This window comes from Rosa chinensis, chromosome 1 (assembly GCF_002994745.2).
Source record: "Rosa chinensis cultivar Old Blush chromosome 1, RchiOBHm-V2, whole genome shotgun sequence".
NCBI lineage: Eukaryota > Viridiplantae > Streptophyta > Magnoliopsida > Rosales > Rosaceae > Rosa > Rosa chinensis.
The window spans coordinates 63,145,038-63,164,822 of record NC_037088.1 but is presented as its reverse complement, the minus strand read 5'-3'; the positions used below and the strand labels follow the sequence as shown (position 1 = coordinate 63,164,822).

Here is a 19,785-nt window from a genome sequence, read left to right as displayed (position 1 = left end):
GCGGCTAGAATACGCAGGCTGTAACTTACAGCCGCCAACAAAAGGACCTCGACGTGGCTCTCCTTACGCCACAGAATGGCTGAAAGTAGGGGTAATTTCGCAGTTGACTGTTGTTATGGGTTAGTTAATTGGTGGTCAAGGTAAAAAAATGTGCGGATTAATGGATCAATTCTCACACGAGAACATTATAGCCAAGTGTTTTCTTGAAGCCACGAGACGTCACCGTCTCTTCATCTTCATCTTCATCTCACCGATGAAAGAAAGCTCTGGTTAATGAACAAAGCAGGGGGGTTTCCTCTTCACAGAGCACATCCTTCCATGGTGAAGGGAAGTGGTTGGTCAAATATATATGGAGGTGTGTACGTGATGATCAGTCAGAAGGATGCATGGTGTGGTCGAAGATGATGAAGGCTTTCAACTTTCAGACGACGAAGGCGATGAGGAAACTTTCAGATCTTAGAAAACTATGGTGGAATAGCGAAACTGCGAAATCTGAAGATTTATGTCATCCCATCTCAAAAATATTGGTCGAGATATGTAGTGATTAACTACCCAGATCCTTCTAGAACCCATGTCATCTGCATTTATCTGTAAGAGTTTGATGAAGGATCATAGGAATAGTTCCCGGCCAGTACGTTTCCCAACACAGCCTCGACGGATTTTTCCCTCGATGGAATACGGTATCCGGTGACAACGTACTACAAGTTGGGTTCAACAAATCGATGCCAAACAAATCTAAATCTTTGCGGACACGGGTCCTAATCCCTAATCATGAGTTTTCATACGGTTGCAGAATGTGCTTTGTGGCCAACGAGGAGAAGATGAACGATGGTGTTGTCGGCTATTGACCCATTAACAGTTTATGTTAAAGAGGGAAAGGGTGGTTGATCGAGGACGAAAGAAGATCACTTGCAGAAGAGAGACACAAGAGCAGAGAATGTAATGGTTGGCCTTTGATTATCAAATTCTGGTAATTCTTGATTCTCAACTCTCAATTTTTATTATCTAGCAAGAGAACAATTTTTTTTTTTTTCTGGGTTTTGTTTTTCCTGATTTGCTTTGGTGCTAAGATGAAATATTATAGGTTTAATCTGTGTTGCTCTCCTTGCAGTCAAAAGGCTAGTTACAAATAAAGTAATGAACCATAGGTAAACTAAATATCAATAATATCCCTTATGGTGATGGAAAGATAACCATCAAGCAATGCTATCATTGATCGATCGCAAAGTATGAAGATGATCAGGCTCTTGAACACTACTAATTAAGAGGATAACATAGACAAGACAAGGGATGCAATGTAGTTATAAAACATGGGACCTGATCTTGGGGATGCATGAACATGGAGGCCTCCATCAATTAGGAAGCTGACAGTGGTCTTGAAAGTGACCACTCTTTTCTCCTCAGCTAGCTTGAATATATAGCTGCCTAAAAGCACAGCAGAAAATATCTTCATCTGCATATAAGAATGATCATTTCCTTGACAAATTCTTGGACCGGCCTGCGTGTGATAACAAAATCTCATTAAAAATCACATATATTATGTAGCTTCTTTTTCTTTTTTGAAAAGAGCTTCTTTTTATTTATGTTTTAACAAAATGTGCAACAGCTAGCAGTGAGTGTCGGAGTGATTTCAATATCTGTTCTTACACTGAAAGCTGTGAATTTATAAGGGCTTTCATCCTTGAGAAGATCATTTTCATCGAGCCATCTCTCTGGCTGAAACTCTTTGGCATCATCTCCCCATAGAGATTTCATCCTTCCCATTGCATAAGATTGGTATACCACCATGTACCCCTTTTGACATGTGGCTGGCAATGACTTCGGGAGTTCGGGCTTTATCTGTCACCGTGGGATAGGCATGGCTGGAGATACGCTCAGGAGGTAGCATACAATCAGTACTGCTTGGCCCAATTACAAGAACTTCTCAGCAGGTAGATCATAACATTTGCAAAGATAGTACTTATCAGTAAAGCAGAGAATTTTTTTTTTTTGTCTGATCAAATATGAGAACCATTGATTCATGTTAATGATAGGAGCATTTTAATGCGGTATTTTAATAGTTAATTCCTCATATTTTGCTTAGCTAATTCCTTAACGAATGAATTTTTAACTCAATTTCTATTTTTTAGGTACATTGGAGTAGATGATGATGAAATGAGCTGTTTGGCCCTAAAATGAGCATTTTGGCCTGAGAAAGCGTGTCTTTGAGAAATTGAGCCAATGAGAAAGCGAGCTAGACAAGAAATGAGGAGTGGCAGACTAACCATCCGAACTTCAAATGAGTTGAAACTTTCCAGATTCATTCTAGAAAGCCCAAGGATCATTTCTTATGAAGAGTGCCAGAGCAAACTATGAGTGGAAGGCATTCAAACAATCAGCCCAATTTTCTACAGAAGCAAAACTGGAAAACTGGACCTGTAAGAGGTCCAGCAGCATTTCCGGCCCAACCACATGGCAATACATTCTGAAATTTTACCACAGTAATCTACATTCATGGGGAATATTTGTTATGAAGAAGTCTTGGGCAGAATCTAAACTTTCGGTGGAGATAAAATTGAAGTAAATGAGTAGGAAATCCATCATCATCATCACCCAAAAACATTCCATGTTTTAGGGTGTAATCATCATGTTTTCTCCATCATTACTCACACTAATTTACTCCATCTTTTCCAATTTCACTCTTCTTTCTCTTCTCTATATAAACACCTTCTCCTCTCACTCTAAAATATATTCCTTCATCCATTTCATCTCCTTGTCTCACCATTTCCTCTCCATTTTCCTTAGTCACCAATTCCTTCATCCATTTCATCTCCTTGTCTCACCATTTCCTCTCCATTTTCCTTAGTCACCAATTCCTGAATCCATAACACCAATTCCTTCATCCATCTCATCTTCTTTGTCTCTCCATTTCCTTTCCATTGTCCTTCTCCATTCTCTAGTTGCAAAGTTCTGCGTTTTCAAGCAAGGAGAGGAAGAAGAAGAAGGAGCCGTGAAGATCATATCCTCCATCATCCACCTTGAAGGCTTGCTTCCAAGATTCAAGATCCAACCATCTAGCTCTCCATCTCCATCTCCCCTCACGGTGTAATTCATTCTTTTTCCTTGTAATGATCTTTTGTTTTCCTTGTTTGAATTCATATGAACTTGTTTCTAGTTAACAATAATGTTTAGGGTAAAGTTTAAACCCAACTTCTATGTTTAAATAAAGTTTTCGAATTCCATAATTGTGATTCTAAGTTGCTTATGTAAGTTTGTTCGATTGAATTTGCTTGATAGAAAACTTTTATATGTTTATCTTATTTGGGTCGACACTTATAGGATTTGCATGTAATTGGTGCTAGGTTTAAGAACATGAAATCGACTTTTCGTTTTGTGTAAACTTGAATCAAAGTAGTAAAGGTTTTGGACAAAAATCGAATTCAATTGAAGAGGATTGCAATTAGGTGAACTTATTCATACTAAGTTGTACACTTGAGTTGATAGCCTTTCTCTATGTGTAATGCGTTAAACATGACATGATTGACTAGCTTTCTAGGGTTTGATTGCATGTTTGATAGGATTAATCTAGGTGCTTTCGCTTAGGTTAATTAGCATTGAAAAGTAAAATATGGGAAATCATTTGCTTTCGAATGTTTCACATGATCAACTCCTCTCTCATGACTTGGAAGAACAATTATAGGGTTTGAATCGAATTTGATTACATGGAATTGATTTTGATCTTTGTTCCTTGCGTTCCACCCTTGTATATATGTTTTTACGTTTTCTTTATTTTATTTATTTTAATTTTAATTTTAAGAATCCTAAACCCCCCCTTATTTTTGTTCACTTGTATATATTTATTCTTTATTTTATTTTTGTAAATAATACTTTTCTTTATTTGTTTCACAATGACAGGTGTACCCTCAATCCCCGGAATAGAACGATCCCTATTTGCTTATACTACTAACGATATTTCAGGGTTAAATTATGCGCTTGCTTTTAGCGCGTCAATTTTTGGCGCCGTTGCCGGGGATTGAAAAATCACTTGCTAAATTGTGTCATTTATTGTATATATTTGTTGTATATAAATTGTTTAAAACTTAGTTTAAATTTTATTTATATTATTGAACACGAATTTTAATTGTAGGTTGTAAATTGAGAGGAATAGGTGAAGTCTCTTTTGTTAATATTGGCCTAAACCCCTTATTGGTACCTAGCTCAGGTCCCTTAAGGTTGAGGGCGGCCTTTATTAACACTTGTTGAACTGTCTTCACACTTATGAACTTTTTCATCTTAGTAAGAAAGTCTATGTGAAATGGTGTCTAGGAAGGGGACAACGTTTATGACGGGTTTTTGAATCCAGAAGTGCTTGCAAATGGGCCTAAACCACTATGTGGGAGTAGCTCATGCCAAAATGGATTTTTCCTCTCGTGTTCGTCCTCCCCCACCTGGCCATTTCAGTAAGGTTGCCCAAACGATTTGAAAGGGAGTTTGTGTCTAGGCGACTATACTTGGGCCGCACGTGCACTTGATTTACCGCTTGGAATTTGATTCGATATCAATAATGTTTATAACAAAAGAAATACTTGTGAATACTCTATACGTGTAAATTATTTTGTTGTTTCACACTTTAAACTTGTAAAAATACTTTTCACGTTTTAAACTCACTTGTGTACTTAACTTGTGTCTTATGTACAATATACTTGTTAATTATACTTGTAGTTTGTAATTAATAGTTATACTTGTTTTTATTTTGTATTTCTTTGTTAATTATAGTTACTAACTTTATTTAATGTAGGTACCGTCTGGCTGCAAGACGTAAAATACAAGCGCTACTTGGGAGGCAACCCAATTCAGAATATAATCAGATTTGCTTTCTCTTTCCCTATTTCTTTTTATTTTTCAATTTTTCTCTTTTGTTTTTTTTAGGATTTGTTTTCGTAAATGTCTTCTATCTATGCTTACTTATTTCATTGCATGCTTTTAATTGATTACATTGAGGATAATGCAATATTTAAGTGTGGAGAAAGGGATTTATATTTTTGTCTTTCATTTTGAGTCCTATATATATTTTTGTCTTTTATTTTTGAGTCCTTTATATTAAAAAAAAAAAACTGCATTTATTCAGTCTTCTTAAATTCAGCTATTTACAAAAAAAAAAAAAATAATAATAATAATAATAAAAATACTCTATACTAAGCTATGTCTGCATTTCCGTAGGAGTTGAGGCTGAGCTCAAGGGAAATGCGAGAGCCACCGCCATAACCGCTACCTCCCTCGGAAGTAGTCTTCATGTTGCCAAAGATGTCCTCACCATGCATGGGGAATAGTGGAAGGGTTTCAATCTCCTGGTGATATTCTCCTCGTTGTTCCATGATCGATCCATCAACACCATAGCCGACACGTGACCCAAAATTTAGATCAATGGATCTGTCAGTACTAGTAGAACCAAAGTTTAGATCAATGGACCTACCATCATCAGTAGAACTAGTGGATCCAAAATTGAGATCGAGAGAGCCACCAACCCGAACGTTCCGAAATTCCTTCAACTTCTGCCTCTCACTAGCCTTGAGGTTCTGGAACCAAAAGAAGACGTTCTTATCCTCGATCTGCCCATACTATTTCAGATGAAGGCAGATCTCTTGAATCTGCTCTGGAGTTGGGTACTTAAAACCCTTATCATAGTAAAGGCCCTTGAGGATTCTTAGTTGAGGCGGTGTGGGAGCCCACCGGTTACTACTCCCGGCTGCTTGGATGATTCCTCCCTCCTCGGTTGGTTGCTGGGCTTGTAATTCCATTTGTTGCTGGGTTTGTAACTCCATTAGTTGCAAAGTTCGTGGTTCCATGTTGATGAAGAAAGGATTTGAGTTTCGAAAGAAAGGTTGAAGGGTTGAGAGAGAAAGGCTGGAACTCGGAAGAATTTTCTTTTGGAGTGAACAGTCGCTCAGAATGCACCTATTTATAGAACGAGTAAGTAGATCTCCACCGTTGGATCGACGATCTCTGAGATTAAATCTATGCGTTGGATTAAAGTCAACCGAAAACACGGAAAAGCTGTTGGCTCGTGAAGGACACGTGGGGGAACCAAACTGATCTCGAGGAGCTGTGACAGATAAGCTACAGCCGAAAGCAGGTATGATTGCCGTAAATTAAGGAAAGAAAGGACGCGTGGGGGAACCAAACGGTTCTCGAGGAGTTGTGACAGACAAGTTACAGCCGAAAGCAGACCTAATTGCCGTAAATCACGGAAAAGAAAGGAATATTTACGCGTGGGGGAGTTTTTCATGTGCATACGTGTTTCTTGGGCCGTGAACTGTCATAACTCTTCTCCTTCCCGGAGAAGCTTTGTTAAAACCCTGTGCTTGTTGAGATTTCTACCCTATTTTGTGCTTCATATATACATCCTTTTTTGTCTCCTCCAGATTTTACTAAGGTTTGTCTAAGCGTGCAGTTTCAAATTCCTTCTACTTCCTCATGGATCGAACCAAGGTTACCCCTCGCAGGGGCGTCAATCAACGCCGTGCTCTCTCTTTGGAAGAAGAAGGTCGTCAAGCGGCCACTAGAGCTGGGCTTACTGGTCCAGGGGACCATCATCCTATCCGCGAGCGTACCCGCAGTCCCCCTCCTCTGCCTCGTCGCTCTCCCAGACTGCATCCCGGAGAGTCTTCTTCCTCACCAGCTGCTCGTGCTCCTCGCCCTATGGCCACCCTGGAAAGCTTGTCGGATTCGATTGATGATTTGCGCTCCTCTCTCCGCGATGATATTATGGTGACAGATTGGAGAGTCAATTGCATGATCGATTACATCTCTGAGATGAAATGCTCTTTGATCTGCTGTCACACTGTAATAAACAAGCTTGCTCAGGAAGTCAATAACTTGCAGAGTTATCCTCCTGGGTTTCCTCGCAAGGACACTACTGCATCACACCATGAGAACTCTCCTCCGGAGGCTGAAACCAGCAAAAGGGCTGCCACTCGCCCGCATACCGCTCCTCCAAAGGAGTAAATGGAGGTACAAGTCTAGGCTGAAAGACTTTAAACATTAAGCGCTGCATGGGAGGCAACCCATTTCAACTGTATCTGTGGAGGAGCCATCAAACGCAGATTTGCTTTCTTGAACTCTTCCTTCTATTTTATTTTCATGAATTTTAGGTTGTTTTAGGTTTCATTGTGTTAACTTTCTCTTCTATGCTTGATTTATGCTTTGCATGATTTATATTTGTTTATACATTGAGGACAATGCATGAATTAAGTATGGGGGAAGGATTATTGCTTTATTGTGTTTTTAGTAGTTAGTATATAAAAAAAAGAAAGAAAAATAGTTGATGTTGGATTGTGTTTTTATTGTGTTTTTAATTGATGTTGTGATACACTAAGGTATATTGGATTAAACATAGTCTTGAAAAAGGGTAGCTGTTTCAGTCCCATTGCACATCGAGACTCCCTGTTCCCGTACCTAAGTGTTGAAATTAAATTAAATTGTAAAAAAAAAAAATGTTGGTTTTAGAGTGTTTTTGTGTGTTTGAGTCTTAGGATGCTCCTAACGTCTAGGATGAACATGTCTCCGAATTCATGGCTGAAGGTTTTCACAATCAAAATAGGACTTAATTGAATTCTGTGGTTAATCGACATTGTGATGCTTGTATGAAGATTTGAGATAGGATTGTAACTTGGTTCATTAAGCATGCTAGGATTAAGTCTGATTCATTTGACCCAAGTGAGCTGTTGAGCTAAAATACTTTCTTTTTGAGTGCTTACTGATAATTTCAGAATTTCATGGCTGTATTTGCAAAACCTCATCTTTCTTTGAAAATCCAATGATCATGTGCCATAGATTTTAATGGACTAGAGAGTACTAGAACTCGGCTGTTGTGACTGTCAAAACTTGTATGCCATAATATGCACTGATCCTGGATAGGATAGAAGGCATTAGGGTAACCACCATAGCCAAACAAGCATGTGTCTCCAATTGTGCCCGTCGTGGGACTCCTTAGAATGAACCCCTTTGAGTCTACGTTGAAAACCTTTGTTTCATCAACCTCACTACCCTACCATGAGCTTAGTACAGGATATCTCTACCCTTGTCTTAAGGACTTAGTAGAGCATGACATAGTATGTAGGGGTGACGATGAAAGACAAGTGTGGGGTAGGGAAAATCCAAGAAAAAAAAAAAAAAAAAATTTTTGCCTTGAAAAAAAGAAAGAAAGAAAGAAAGAAAAGCGGCAAAAGAGAAGAAAAATTGAAAAGAAAACTCTTGAGAAAATGTTGAAGTGTGGTTTTGGACTTGTAAATTTGTAGAAGGCTCAAAATTGAAAATTATGCCTTTGTCCATTCCCATGTTGGTTAGAGTGAAGGTTTGGCCCAAAACAATGATATTTGGTCTACAAAAATGATGACATAAGGTGGTCCTTATATGCTCTGCTAGGTCCTTAGGATTTTTTGTATCCTTAATCTTCATTTTGAAAACTCTAGCTTAGCCCCATTACAACCTGTTTTAAGTGCTGACTTGATCCTTGAGATGGGCAGTCTTTGGTTAGTGGAGTCAGTTACGCAGTCGAGCTTATGGTTTAGGTCCATTTGTGCACTTATTCATTTCATGAGGTCTTTAAAAATTCTTCACAAAATGTGTTTATTGATGAAATATGCAAGCGGTTTGTTGCCTTACAATTTGTTCTCTTGCATATACTTGAGTGTGAAGCTTTTAAGCATAGCCATTTATGAGAGAAAAATCGAGAGTATGCCCTGTGAGTTTGGATTGGACTTGTTCGAAACATGCTATCATTCACTGTATAACTTAAGTTCTCCATATCTTGCTTAGTCATACGAATGTCACAGGTTTATTAACCATGGAATTATCTTTGTGATTTTGATTAAGTGTTTAACGTGAAAGCCATGAGTTTGGAGTCTCTGAGACAACAGTTAGGAGCAATAGAGTCATTTACTTGCTTTTTGTCAAGTCTTTGTTCTGTTTTGGATTTTTTTTGTTTTGTTTTGCTAAGGGACTAGCAAAAGCTAAGTGTGGGGGAATTTGATAGGAGCATTTTAATGCGGTATTTTAATAGTTAATTCCTCATATTTTGCTTAGCTAATTCCTTAACGAATGAATTTTTAACTCAATTTCTATTTTTTAGGTACATTGGAGTAGATGATGATGAAATGAGCTGTTTGGCCCTAAAATGAGCATTTTGGCCTGAGAAAGCGTGTCTTGGAGAAATTGAGCCAATGAGAAAGCGAGCTAGACAAGAAATGAGGAGTGGCAGACTAACCATCCGAACTTCAAATGAGTTGAAACTTTCCAGATTCATTCTAGAAAGCCCAAGGATCATTTCTTATGAAGAGTGCCAGAGCAAACTATGAGTGGAAGGTATTCAAACAATCAGCCCAATTTTCTACAGAAGCAAAACTGGAAAACTGGACCTGTAAGAGGTCCAGCAGCATTTCCGGCCCAACCACATGGCAATACATTCTGAAATTTTACCACAGTAATCTACATTCATGGGGGAATATTTGTTATGAAGAAGTCTTGGGCAGAATCTAAACTTTCGGTGGAGATAAAATTGAAGTAAATGAGTAGGAAATCCATCATCATCATCACCCAAAAACATTCCATGTTTTAGGGTGTAATCATCATGTTTTCTCCATCATTTCTCACACTAATCCACCACCATCATCACCCAAAAACATTCCATGTTTTAGGGTGTAATCATCATGTTTTCTCCATCATTTCTCCCACTAATCCACCATCATCATCACCCAAAAATATTCCATGTTTTAGGGTGTAATCATCATGTTTTCTCCATCATTACTCACACTAATTTACTCCATCTTTTCCAATTTCACTCTTCTTTCTCTTCCCTATATAAACACCTTCTCCTCTCACTCTAAAATATATTCCTTCATCCATTTCATCTCCTTGTCTCACCATTTCCTCTCCATTTTCCTTAGTCACCAATTCCTTCATCCATTTCATCTCCTTGTCTCACCATTTCCTTTCCATTTTCCTTAGTCACCAATTCCTGAATCCATAACACCAATTCCTTCATCCATCTCATCTTCTTTGTCTCTCCATTTCCTTTCCATTTTCCTTCTCCATTCTCTAGTTGCAAAGTTTTGCGTTTTCAAGCAAGGAGAGGAAGAAGAAGAAGGAGCCGTGAAGATCATATCCTCCATCATCCACCTTGAAGGCTTGCTTCCAAGATTCAAGATCCAACCATCTAGCTCTCCATCTCCATCTCCCCTCACGGTGTAATTCATTCTTTTTCCTTGTAATGATCTTTTGTTTTCCTTGTTTGAATTCATATGAACTTGTTTCTAGTTAACAATAATGTTTAGGGTAAAGTTTAAACCCAACTTCTATGTTTAAATAAAGTTTTCGAATTCCATAATTGTGATTCTAAGTTGCTTATGTAAGTTTGTTCGATTGAATTTGCTTGATAGAAAACTTTTATATGTTTATCTTATTTGGGTCGACACTTATAGGATTTGCATGTAATTGGTGCTAGGTTTAAGAACATGAAATCGACTTTTCGTTTTGTGTAAACTTGAATCAAAGTAGTAAAGGTTTTGGACAAAAATCGAATTCAATTGAAGAGGATTGCAATTAGGTGAACTTATTCATACTAAGTTGTACACTTGAGTTGATAGCCTTTCTCTATGTGTAATGCGTTAAACATGACATGATTGACTAGCTTTCTAGGGTTTGATTGCATGTTTGATAGGATTAATCTAGGTGCTTTCGCTTAGGTTAATTAGCATTGAAAAGTAAAATATGGGAAATCATTTGCTTTCGAATGTTTCACATGATCAACTCCTCTCTCATGACTTGGAAGAACAATTATAGGGTTTGAATCGAATTTGATTACATGGAATTGATTTTGATCTTTGTTCCTTGCGTTCCACCCTTGTATATATGTTTTTACGTTTTCTTTATTTTATTTATTTTAATTTTAATTTTAAGAATCCTAAACCCCCCCTTATTTTTGTTCACTTGTATATATTTATTCTTTATTTTATTTTTGTAAATAATACTTTTCTTTATTTATTTCACAATGACAGGTGTACCCTCAATCCCCGGAATAGAACGATCCCTATTTGCTTATACTACTAACGATATTTCAGGGTTAAATTATGCGCTTGCTTTTAGCGCGTCAGTTAAGAAAGATTACAAACTTTGGAGTCTCCAATGATCAACTCTATGAGCCATTCCGGCCCATCTTCAATACGAGAAAAGAAATTATTTTTGTTGATCAGGATGTACTTTGTAATAAAATGAGCAACATTGTTGCTTATGATCACCGGAGTTTGAAAAAATTTCATTGTTTTTTTTTGCAGTAGAGATTTTTATTGAATTTTGTTTTCTTGTTAGGTACGGGAGTGTAATAGAAATTTGGTTCGATGGAAATAAGGGTCCGAATGCACCAAACATGTCCTATTACTTTTCAGATTGGTTCTCCATGGTGAGGGAGTTACAGAGCTCCATTAACATATTCTCGGATGCTGATCCGGTTGTTAGATGGGTTGGCGATGAGCAAGGCTTCACCAGAAGCACAAGCTGGTCCACCATTAATCGGAGTGTTGTAGTATATATGAAACATGTTGTATTGTTCATAGTATAAAATGTCTATGTCATGTATAAGATAGGTATTTTAGGTATAGTGACTTATGAGTCAAGCTTTATGCCAATGGGGAACAAGTGTGGCAATCATCATCATCACAACCACAATGTAAAGCTGCAAATGAAGAAGCCACAAGATGAGGCTACAATTGAAGATGCCATCAAGTTGTATCATTATTTACTTCAAAATGTATCTCTATAAATACCTCCTTTGAATGAAATGAAAGACACACTTGAATCCCTATAATCTCTCTCTCTCTGTCAATTTTGCTTGTCCTTAAACACGTTATCAGCACGAAATTGCTCTAGAATTAGAATCGAAATTGAAAAGAGTAGAGGTAGTTCAAAATCCAATCAAAGTCATTTTTCCAAACCAACAAAAAACCTCCAAACCCTAGCTCATATCAAAGCCATTGATTCAAGAAGCTCAGAACCGGTTTCAGAACCGCCAGAACCGGCCGGAAACCGCCTAAACCGGCTGCCGGAAGATTTGAACCTCTGCCGGACCGCTGTCGATATCTGCCGAGTCCTGCCGAGCAGCTGCGCAGAAGCTGCCGAGACCTGCCGAGCGCACCTGCCGAAGGACCTGCCGAGCACCTGCCGAGACCTGCTGAGCGCACCTGCCGAGCCCCTGCCTAGCTCCTGCCGAGCAGCTGCCGAGACCCCTGCACAGCACCTGCCGAGCTGCTGCCGAGCAGCTGCCGAGTTGCTGCCTAGCAACTGTCGACAGATCCGCGGGGCAAGTTTCCAACCAATTTCCGGCCAGTCTCCGGCCAATCTCCGTCCACTTTTCCGGCCACTCTCCGGCCACTTTTCCTGACATTTTTCAGGCCATTTTCCGGTGACTTTCGGACACTTTTCCTGCGATTTTTCCGGCCACTTCCGGTGACTTTTCCGGCGACTTTTGGGCAACTTTTTCGGTCATTTCCGACAACACTATTTCAAGGTATTTTTTACTAAAAGTTCCCGCTTTTGAGTTTTTATTTATTTTTCTCCTCTTTTTTCTTTTTGGGAACTTACAATTAAAAAGCGGAATTATAGAAATTCACGCTAAACGAACTAAGAGCGTTCGTAGTCAATGAACTAAGAGTGTTCATAATATTCGGACTAAGAGCGTCCGCAAGCATCGATTTATGACCCTATTAAACATCATTGTTTCGGTCTAATCCAAATATTCTTGGAAATTGATTTCTTAGTAGCATAGCTCGGAAATCTTATTATTTTAGTTTTTCGTGGAAGTTTTAAACTCCGAAACTAATACATATTTTTCTTCTTATATTTCAAGGATGTCGAATGAACCTAGACTCGATTTTCAAATCCTTGACTCAACTGGTTCGGATTACCATAGTTGGAAAACCGACATTGAGAACCATCTCACATCAAAAGGGATATTGCCCATAATCCAGGCACCAAATGCGGGCCTTGTGTTCCAACGAACACCCATAAAGCATGCACAAGCAATTATCTTGATGCGACGCCATATGGACAAAGCACTCAGATTAGAGTATATGTCCATCAAAGATGCAAGGGACCTATGGGTAGCGCTAGAAGAGGGCTTTGATAATATCCAACATTCCCTCCTCCCTGACTTGAAGGTTTAATGGAACAATATACGCTTCTCCGACTTCAAGTCTGTTGCTGAATACAATTCAGAAGCTCTTCGGCTAAAAGCCATGCTGAAGTTCTGTGAAAGACCTCTCACAGAAGAAGAGCTAATTGAGAAGACTCTCTCCACCTTCCCCGTCGCAGCAATTATACTATCAAAGCAATATCGCACTGAATTTAATGCTGGACGACTTACGAAGTTCAATGAGCTTATTAATATTTTGTCGGTAGCTGAGAAGCACGACAATATCCTTGTAAAGAATTATAATTCAAGGCCAGTAGGAACCAAAAGCGTTCGTGAGGCAAATTATAATGCACCCAAGAAAGGGCGCAAGGAGCGGTACCCTACTAATAAGGGGCATGTATACCCTAACAAGGGACATGACGGACGCATGGGTCCATACAACCGCCCCAATAAAGAAGGAAACCGCAACTTTAGAGCGGGCACACGTGGTGGCAATTCCACACGTGGGAGAGGAGAATATAACAACACCATGGGCCGTAACACTGTGGGCCGTGGAGGTCGCATAATACGCCGTGGTAGTAGCAGCAACAACCCGCCTAGGGAATCTCCACAACGTGCACCTCAAATAAAGAAAGTCAACCACAATGACGTGTGTCATAGGTGTGGATCAATCGAGCATTGGTTTAAGCAATGCCAAGCAAGTACACAACTAGCTGCACGCTACAAGGAGTACAGGGAAATAAGGGAGCAAGAAGCTCACCTTGCTGAAGAAAATGATGGTGAAGATGTTATTCTCACCATAAAAGACTTCAAAGCTGAAAATGAAGAGCACGAGGATGCCGCAGACTTTGATTAAAATAGTCTTTTCTATTTTTCAATAAAACGGCAAATGTGCCTTAAGTCAAATAACCTCATGTGGCGTACCCAATGAAGTATGATATCTAGGCAAGTAATTGAGATCGGGGTACTTAAGCGAGCCTCGCTCCACCAACATCTCTCCACTTACCTGGTCATATTTTATTGGAATTACCAAACAGATTGAGCAATTACAATTTGTATAAAGTTTGATTTTATATTGGAATAAACTTTGGAAACTTTGATGTAATCATTGACTATTTTCCCTATTAATAAAGTATCGCATTATCAATGTCATTGACATGTGTTAATATTCCGAACTTTATTTTTTCAGTATGTCTTCGAGAGAATTAGAATGCCTTCTAGATAGTGGCACCACACATACTATATTACGACATAGGCAATTATTCTTATGGATGACGCCTAGTCAATCTTCAGTGACCACGATGGCAGGACCATCTCAATTGATTCATAGTCGTGGACCAGCTCAATTTCTATTGCCGAATGGCACAAATATTAATGTCGCCGAAGCTTTATATGCTCCAAGGGCTGGAAGAACCCTATTAAGTTTTAAAGATATAAGAGCCAATGATTTTCATGTGAAAACACATTGTGAGAATGGACAAGAGTTCCTTTACATCACCTCTAATAACTACGAAAATACACGAGTATTAGAGAAACTCATGTGTCGCTCTAGTGGATTGTACGCAACCACTATTAGAGTCATTGAATCCAACCATGTCATGAATGAAAATTTATGGGATTCCGACACATACAGGCTTTGGCACAACCGTTTGGGACACTCAGGTCGTGATATGATGATCCGTATATTAAAAACTTCACACGGACATCCATTCTTTAAAACAAAAAGGAATACGAACCAAAAAGAGGTTCAAAGAATTACTTGTAAAGCATATCATTCGTTTTGCAAAGCTTGCTCTTTAGCAAAAGTAGGATCGAGACCATCCTATGCAAAAGACATTAAAGAAAATATACCATTCTTGCAAAGAATACAAGGTGATATCTGTGGACCTATCCATCCAACTTGCGGACCATTTAGATATTTTATGGTGTTGGTTGATGCATCGACACGTTGGTCACATGTCATGCTCTTATCCACAAGAAATGCTGCATTTGCTAAACTCCTAGCACAAATCATTAAGTTAAGGGCTCACCACCCTGATCATCCTATTAAGTCAATTCGTCTTGACAATGCTGGGGAGTTTACATCAAAAACTTTTGATGATTATTGCATGTCCATTGGGATCGAGGTTGAACACCCTGTCCCTCATGTACATACCCAAAATGGTCTCGCAGAAGCTGCCATTAAAAGACTTCAAATGGTTGCTAGGGCATTGGTTATGCGCACCAATCTCCCTATTTCTGCTTGGGGCTATGCAATATTACATGCAGCTGTGCTTATTCGTCTAAGGCCCACTGCCACCCAACCTTTTTCTGCATCCCAGATGGTGACTGGGTATGAGCCTAATGTCTCACATTTACGCATATTTGGGTGTACCGTCTATGTGCCAATTGCGCCACCACAGCGCACTAAAATGGGTCCTCAAAGACGATTAGGCCTTTATGTTGGCTATGACTCTCCAACCATAATCCGCTACATAGAACCCTTGACAGGTGATCTATTTACCGCTAGATTTGCGGATTGTCACTTTGATGAGACAGTCTTCCCGTCTTTAGGGGGAGACATGAACATAACTAATGTTCAACAAAAAGGACATGAATTGTCGTGGTTTGTCCCCACTTTGTCTCATCTTGATCCCCGAACCGCACAATCTGAAAAAGAAGTGCAGAGAATTCTCGATCTTCAGAACGTAGCAGAATCGATGCCTGATGCGTTTTCTGATATCGCTAAAGTGACAAGATCACACATACCTGCTGCAAATATACCTGCAAGGATTGATGTCCCTAAAAGACATAATGCCATCTCAAAAATACATGAGAATAGCGCCAACGTTCCCTCTATGGGTGACACATTGGCTAGGCCCACGGCTCCTGCCAGGAAGCGCGGGAGACCTATAGGTTCGATGGATTCTTGCCCAAGAAAGAAAGCGAGTTTGGCACAAAATAATCCATTAATCATAGATATGAATAATCCATCCCACGAGAATATTCCGGATTATGGTTATGTCCAAGAGACACCATTGGGGGACGCTCCAATGTCAGAACCAACTTCAGAGAATAGAGAAATCTCCATAAATTACAATAGTGTACATGAGATGATGGATAGAAATTCTATGGCAATTGATGGTGCGTTTGCATATCATGTTGCAAAAGGAATCATAGAATATGATGATATCGAACCTCGCTCTGTTGAAGAATGTCAACGAAGAGCGGATTGGCCTAAATGGAAAAATGCGATCCAGACTGAATTGGATTCACTAACAAAGAGACAGGTATTTGGGCCTATAATGCTGACACCACCAAATATAAAGCCTGTTGGCCATAAATGGGTCTTTGTTTGAAAACGTAATGAGAAAAATGAGGTGATGAGATATAAAGCCCGTCTCGTGGCACAAGGTTTCTCACAACGCCCTGCAATCGACTACGAGGAGACATACCCTCCCGTAATGGACATTATAACGTTCCGCTACCTTGTCAGTTTGGTAGTTTCCAAAAAACTTGACATGCAGCTTATGGATGTGATTACAGCATATCTCTATGGGGATCTAGATTCAGAGATATATATGAAGGTTCCTGATGGACTTCAATTACCAAAATCAAGTGGCTCTAAACCACGGAGCGCGTTTTCAATAAAATTAAGATGCTCACTATATGGATTAAAACAATCCGGACGGATGTGGTATAACTGTCTAAGTGACTACTTGATTGGAAAGGGATATATTAACAATGAAATATGCCCTTGCGTGTTCATTAAAAGAACAAGTTCCGGATTTGCAATTGTAGCAGTTTATGTCGATGACATGAACCTAATTGGAACTCTAGATGAGTTAAAGGAAACTGCTAAATATTTGGAATCCGAGTTTGAGATGAAAGATCTTGGGAAAACACGGTTTTGCCTCGGAATAGAACTCGAGCACCGTAGTGATGGGATTATGATCCATCAGTCAGCATATACTCAAAAATTACTAAGGCGCTTTAATGAAGATAAAGCAAAGCCTATAAGTACTCCCATGATCGGCCGAAGTCTTGAGCCCACAAAAGATCTGTTTCGTCCAAGGGATGAGGACGAAGAATTATTAGAGGCTGAAGTACCATATCTAAGTGCGATAGGCGCATTATTGTATTTAGCACAATGCACAAGACCAGATATCTCATTCGCAGTGAACTTGTTAGCTCGACATAGTTCTGCGCCAACACGCCGCCATTGGATTGGCATAAAGACAATCTTTCGATACTTAAAAGGTACAATTGATATGGGCTTGTTTTATCCCTACAGAGAGAAAATAAAAGACGGAAGATTGAGATCAGACCCTATGAGGCAAAAAGCCACCTTCCGTAATACAGACGCCGGCAACACCATCCATGGTGACCGACGTTCTCCTCCTCCCCTCCATCAAAATACAAATAATGTTTTGATGGGCTTTGCTGATGCAGGGTATCTCTCTGACCCCCATAAAGGTCGCTCCCAAACAGGTTATGTCTTTACCAGGGGAAGAACGGCGATATCTTGGAGATCTACAAAACAGACACTTGTCGCTACTTCCTCAAATCATGCAGAGATTATTGCTCTACATGAAGCTGTGCGTGAATGCATATGGCTAAGGTCTATAAATAGACACATTCGAGGAACTTGTGGTTTGAAGTTTACCACAGATAAACCTACATGCATTTACGAAGATAATGCAGCTTGTATTGAGCAAATGAAATTAGGTTTTATCAAGGGTGACAATACTAAACATATATCACCGAAATTCTTCTACAATCAGCAACAACAAACACTTCTAAACATTGAAGTAAATCAAATCCGATCAGAGGATAATGTAGCGGACTTATTTACTAAGTCGTTACCAAAAACCCCTTTCGAGAAACATGTGAAGAGTATGGAATTAAGAAGATTATCCGAACTCTCATGATCTTCAGGGGGAGTCTAAATCAGGGGGAGTATGTAGAAACATACTCCACACTTAATGCATATTGCACTCTTTTTCTCCTTCGACCAAGGTTGTTTTTTCCCACAGGGTTTTATTACTTGGCAATGTTTTTAACGAGGCAATTTCGAAGCGCACGGTTTAGACAAATACTATCGACATGAAATATCCAAGGGGGAGTGTTGTAGTATATATGAAACATGTTGTATTGTTCATAGTATAAAATGTCTATGTCATGTATAAGATAGGTATTTTAGGTATAGTGACTTGTGAGTCAAGCTTTATGCCAATGGGGAACAAGTGTGGCAATCATCATCATCACAACCACAATTTGAAGCTGCAAATGAAGAAGCCACAAGATGAGGCTACAATTGAAGATGCCATCAAGTTGTATCATTATTTACTTCAAAATGTATCCCTATAAATACCTCCTTTAAATGAAATGAAAGACACACTTGAATCTCTATAATCTCTCTCTCTCTGTCAATTTTTCTTGTCCTTAAACACGGAGTTCATTATCAATTGAGAATGCAAGCATTGAAGGGTAAGTAACACATATTAAAACCACTCATTCACTCAGTCTGTTAGGTTTCTTGTTCTATTGGTTTATCACATTATAAGTGTTTCCTTTTTTGTTTTGTTTAATAACTATTATACGAGGCACTTTGTAAAGTAAAGTGTTTTTTATTTGCCAAATAGTAATTGATAGCTGGAGATCAGTTGGCTTGATGTGTATTGTGTAAAGAGGATGGTCACTGATTGATGCTAATTAAAGCAGAGAATGACATTTATAAATCACCACCTAATTCGATTTACTCCAAATGAATGCAGTTATCTCAACACTGATGATCCACAAGGAACAGACTGGTTGCCGCCAGAATGTGACGTTTCGATAAGAAATGGATGGTTTTGGCACAAATCAGAGTCGCCTAAGAAGCTAAGCAAGCTACTTGAAATTTACTATAACTCGGTAGGAAGAAATTGTGTGCTGTTACTCAATGTGCCTCATAATTCAACCAGACTTATATCCGAAGTAGATGTGAAAAGACTTGGAGATTTGAGAGGTGCAATTGACACAATATTTTCTAGCAACTTAGCTGAAAGATGCTTCATCAAAGTGAGTAGCCAAAGAGGTGGCAAAGGAGGAGGTTTTGGACCTGAAAATGTGCTAGACAGTGACCATTTGTGGACGTATTGGGCTCCAAAGGATGGTGAAAAAGAGGAGCATTGGATTGAATTTAGAGGCAGAGATAAAGATAAAGGATTGAGGTTCAATGTGATTAGGATTCAAGTGGCAATCGAGCTTGGCCAGAGAATCAAAAGGCATGAAATTTATGTGGATGGTAAGAGGGTTGCAAATGGAACCACTGTGGGGTACAAGAGGCTTCACAGAATTGAAGGGGGAGTAGTCTATGGCCAAATTGTCAGAATTAGAATTAAAGACTCAAAAGGGCTGCCTTTGATTTCTTGATTTCTTCCGTTGGTCTGCATTTTGATCCCTATTGGCACCCAAGTGGATAGCTACTTTGATATGTAGAGTTAGAGATAAACAAAAACAAAAACAGCACTATGTTGACTCTTTATCTTTAAACTTATATTTATTCGCTTTTTGGTGCCTATTCTCTGCTGCTCTCTGTTTGAAATGCCTTGTATTCTGTTCTCAGGCCATTGGCAATAAAAAGAGCATTTACATGGGGA

The 19,785-nt window shown here is 39.1% G+C and overlaps 1 protein-coding gene across 3 annotated transcripts; it reads left to right on the top strand.

Moving 5' to 3' along the window:
- Nucleotides 1-165: 165 nt before the first annotated feature.
- On the top strand, nucleotides 166-19,785 carry LOC112166121 (alpha-L-fucosidase 1). Of its 3 annotated transcripts, XM_024303050.2 has the most exons (6): nucleotides 166-704; nucleotides 794-970; nucleotides 1,671-1,931; nucleotides 11,344-11,545; nucleotides 18,594-18,631; nucleotides 18,919-19,785. In XM_024303050.2, the coding sequence occupies exons 4-6, from the start codon at nucleotides 11,402-11,404 to the stop codon at nucleotides 19,556-19,558; spliced, it is 822 nt and encodes a 273-aa protein (XP_024158818.1). In that variant the 5' UTR covers nucleotides 166-704; nucleotides 794-970; nucleotides 1,671-1,931; nucleotides 11,344-11,401; the 3' UTR covers nucleotides 19,559-19,785. The 3 variants fall into 3 exon arrangements, with proteins under 3 accessions (XP_024158818.1, XP_024158690.1, XP_024158750.1); XM_024302922.2 differs by having other exon boundaries at nucleotides 166-970; XM_024302982.2 differs by having other exon boundaries at nucleotides 166-970; nucleotides 1,607-1,931.